Genomic DNA, 4,296 nt, shown 5'->3' with positions numbered 1-4,296 from the left:
AATATGACTAGATCATCCTTAAAGTTCATTGTTAACACAAAAACTCAACTTAGACCAAGGTTTAAATTTTTATATTAATTCAAATACAAATGGATTGGTGCCCCAATCCACTTTAAGTTATAAATTGATTAAACACGCTTATTAATTAATAAACAGTTTATTTAAATAATATTTACCTAGAAATTAGTAATTTGACTACTAGCTTGTAAATAAAGAACATATTATACTTGAAACCATTTAACATTACAAAGTAAACCCAAAATTTTCCCGCTCACGTTTAGCAAGATATGGTATTGATAAATGTCTATCGTGAAGATATTACGATTTTTAATATTTTGAAAAGGAATGAACAAATCCCCCGTAATCATCCATGAGAGGAAAGAAGGCTCAACAGACTGCTATTTTAGCTAATCATTGTAACTATCATATAATCAGTTGGAGTACATATAAAATACAATTATTAATGTTCACGTTGCAAATAAAATGTATAATTGCCCTGTTCAAAGCTCCAAGAGAAGTGCATAAAGGTCTATTGTTGTGACAATATCTCTATCTTATATATGAATTATACTCTTTGCTGAAAGTGATGTTGACCTCTTTGTGATGATAGGTGCTCCCTACTTTAGGTTGATCAAGATTGTTGTGATTAAAAAGAAATCAGCAAGATTGTTGTTTTATGTTAATTATGCCTAATTGGCTTGTGGGACATTGACATAGCCGTCCGGCGATGCAATTATTAAATATTGAATCTAATTTAGAAGTTTTAGTGTGAAAAGAGGTCGTTAATTTCAAGTATTTTCCTTTTATCTTCTCGTGCACTTCAAAGTAAAATTTAAAAGACGACTAGATCAAAAGCAGAAAGTACAATTAGGGAGAAACTACTGTATGTAGATTTTCATTTAGAAGTAATACAAGACAGTGAAAGGTCTCTTATTTTACAACATTATCCATAAGGATTATTGACAATATCAAAAGAACTCTATTGCCTCAAAGTCATGAAAGTCACCAAATGTACCAAAATCTTCCATGTCACTAGAAATTACACGTTCAAAATAAGAAGAATTATGATCAGCCAATGAAGAAGGCATAAAATCCTGCCATAAGTTAGAATCCATAGTTGATGAAGATACATCATCACTTTGTCCCTTGGATTCTTCTTCGTCTTCTTCTTTCACTGTTGAATCATGAATGTCACTGCTAGGTATTTTTGGTTTTACTTCAAAAGGTGGAGATTCCAATATGGGATGATTGAATTGTGAATTATTAGTTATCATCTTATGCTTTGGAATCTTTTCTGAATTGCAAGTGTGATTGCCAAAGTATGTGGTGTGGTACATTTTTGGATTTTCTTGGACTATTTGAACATGTTTTGTGGCCCGGCAATCTTGATCGTACTTGTGGGAGCACCTAAAGTAGCACCTATCATCACAAAAAAAGAGGCCAACATCAATTTTTTTTAACTCATATACACATATAATAATATAAAAACCTTTTTATAACATTAGATCTCCTACAAAATTATAATTGATTGTATAACTATAGAAATAAAGGGATTAAATAAGTTGGAAAATAAAATAGATTATCTGTAACTACCAATTATAAAAACTATTTACTATTGTAGTGTATATAAGTTAACCCTTTAATTATTGAAGCCCTTTTGCCCACAACATTTAGAGCATGTTTGGATGGGCTTATGCCTATAAGCTGTTTGCAGCTTATAAGCTAAAAAAAATAAGTTGGGGTAGTCTAACTTATTTTTTTGGGCTTATAAGCTGTTTTCAGCTTATAAGCTGCTTTAGATAAATTAAGTCAAATGGGCCCAATTATTTTTTTGAGCTTATTTTAAGCACAAAATGACTTTAAGCTGGTCAGCCAAACACTCAAAAAGCTGAAAACAGCTTATAAGCAACTTATAAGCCAATCCAAACGGGCTCTTAGTATTAATAGTATTAGAAAGATACTGTTTAAATCTATGTAAGAAAAATGGATATTTTAACCATAAAAGATGGACCTAACTTGTACATGATTGAGTATATATGTACCTTGGATATTTTGAATTGAGTATATTCTTCTGCCCGTATTTCCTCCATGCACAACCATCAGCCATTGTTGCAGATTCTCTCACCCATGAACCTGAGGTTTTCCTGCAAACCCGAACAATTTAAAATGATGATAAGCTTATTTGATTAAACATACATAATAAATAGATCAAATCCAAAAAGCATAGGACTGGTAGTTGCATTTTTATAAATATAAGTCTAAACAAACTTTATGGGGATCATTAACTAGCTTAATAATTAGTACTAACTAGTATATATAATAGTTTATCTCCTTGGATCACATCAAAATAGAGTCCGGAACCAAAATGCCTCAAAAAAATCACTTTGAACCAAAATACCCCAACAAAAAAAAAATGTTACAAAACTATCATTAGCGCAGTATTTTACTGCGTTATAGAAGCTGTTAAAAAAAATTCTATAACGCAGTAAAATACTGCGTTATAGAAACAGTACCCGAAAAAAAAATTGGTCAACTTTATTTTTTGAAACACTTAGTGTTTTTTTTCATACTTGGACCAATGATTAGTTGTGTGTCAAGACTCCGAAACGTCAATGTTTTATATAGAACCTAATGTTTTTTTCTGCGTACAATAATGTAGGCTCAATACATCAAGGATACGTAAACGTTCGGATCGTCATTTTAGGGGTTGAAAAGGTGTCCGAAGTAAGTTTTGTTTGTAAATTTTAGGTTTAAGTGTTCTATATATATAGACGTCCATTTTTGTCTGAAGACTTATTGTCATTAGCTTAAAGTTTTTTATTTTTAGGGTTTAGATTTAAGTGTGTTATTTCAAAAATACATTTTTTGCGCTCGGACGTCCGATTTACGCAAAAAAAAAAATTACAACATATTCGAAAGAAAGTTACGCATTAAAAAATAACACACTTAGGGAACTTAGTGTTTTTTTCCATAAAAATATCGCAACATCTTATTTTAATAAATTTTTTCTTTGCAGCGCTTAGTGTTTTTTTTCATACTTTGATCAACGATTAGTCGTGTGTCAAGACTTCAAAACATCAATATTTTATATAGAACCTGATAAAATACTACACTAATGCAACTGGTTGAAGCTTTGAAGTGACTTGTGTTTCATTAAACAATCTTCTAGCTGTAGGCAATAGAAATCCATTTAACTATGTAAATTGCCTTGCAGATCTATCTTCTCCAAGTTGCATACACAAAATATATAAATTCTTTTATGTTTACTTCTTCATTTTCTATGCTACACTGTACTAAATACACGAAGTATCATACTAATAAAAATTGAAAATGAAAAATAAACACTTAATACGTATATACATATTAGTAAGATTTAACTTATATGGAGTCTATATATTGATAGTGTAAAAAGGATTATATTATAGCTTGTTTTAAGGAGTAATCCACCCTATTTTCATGAGTTTAACTAATAGTGACGGATAAAAAAATATTTACACTATCAGGTCACATTCACCGCTATAAAGGTAATTACTTGCCCAAATTACCTTCTCTTGTAGCAACCTCTCTTGTCCTTGCCCCCTGGCTTCTCCTTCTTCTTCAATTCAGAATTACTACAACATTCTTTAGATTTCCGGTCACCGGAATCCGGTTGATCAACTTCCTCGATCTGGACTAAACTCTTGTTGGAATTACCCAAAGTATTTAACTCAGTAATAGCCTGAGTGAAAGATCTCCATATTTTCAGAACAAGTTCATCAGCTAAAACTGACCCATGATGTTCAGTATGAGGTTTTTGAAGTAATGTTTGAAGTTGGGTTGCAAATTTTTTTCCTTGAACTAGACCATCGATCAATTTCTTACGTGGGTTTTCATGAAGAAGCTCCTCCATTTTAGTTTTTTTTTTTTTTTTTTTTTAATGTTTAAGATGTGAGAATATATGGAAAGCTAGAATGGTTTCTTATATGGGAAGTGATTGGGAGGTGAAGGAAAGAGATAAAGAACATGACAGGAAACTCCTAGGAAACAAGCTTCACAAATAGGAAAAATGTAAAAAATCTAGAAATTTTTATTTTTCTTTCTAGAAATTGATGTCAGCAAGTGACGTATAATGTTGACGCAAAAATATTTTTGTTGTATTTTTCTCCTATCTAATTTATAGTGGTATTCATTTCACCCTAGCATTTTGCTATTTTGAATAACTTGCCGACAAACGTGCTTATGATGTCTGTGTTTTTTGTCTGTTTTTCTTTTTTCTTCGACCTGTTTTGTTTTTCAATTAATTTCATAAACCTCTCG

At 31.0% G+C, this 4,296-nt stretch overlaps 1 protein-coding gene across 1 annotated transcript; it reads right to left on the bottom strand.

Annotated features, from left to right (window-relative positions):
- Nucleotides 1–867: 867 nt before the first annotated feature.
- On the bottom strand, nt 868–4,016 carry LOC132611229 (WRKY DNA-binding transcription factor 70). The gene is made up of 3 exons (XM_060325648.1): nt 3,546–4,016; nt 2,043–2,144; nt 868–1,419 (listed from the first exon to the last, which is right to left on the bottom strand). The coding sequence occupies exons 1-3, from the start codon at nt 3,887–3,889 to the stop codon at nt 969–971; spliced, it is 897 nt and encodes a 298-aa protein (XP_060181631.1). The 5' UTR covers nt 3,890–4,016; the 3' UTR covers nt 868–968.
- Between the last annotated feature and the right edge of the window lie 280 nt (nt 4,017–4,296).

This window comes from Lycium barbarum, chromosome 9, assembly GCF_019175385.1.
Source record: "Lycium barbarum isolate Lr01 chromosome 9, ASM1917538v2, whole genome shotgun sequence".
NCBI classification, from domain to species: domain Eukaryota; kingdom Viridiplantae; phylum Streptophyta; class Magnoliopsida; order Solanales; family Solanaceae; genus Lycium; species Lycium barbarum.
Note: the sequence above shows the minus strand (reverse complement) of the source record. Positions and strands in the feature narration are given on the sequence as shown.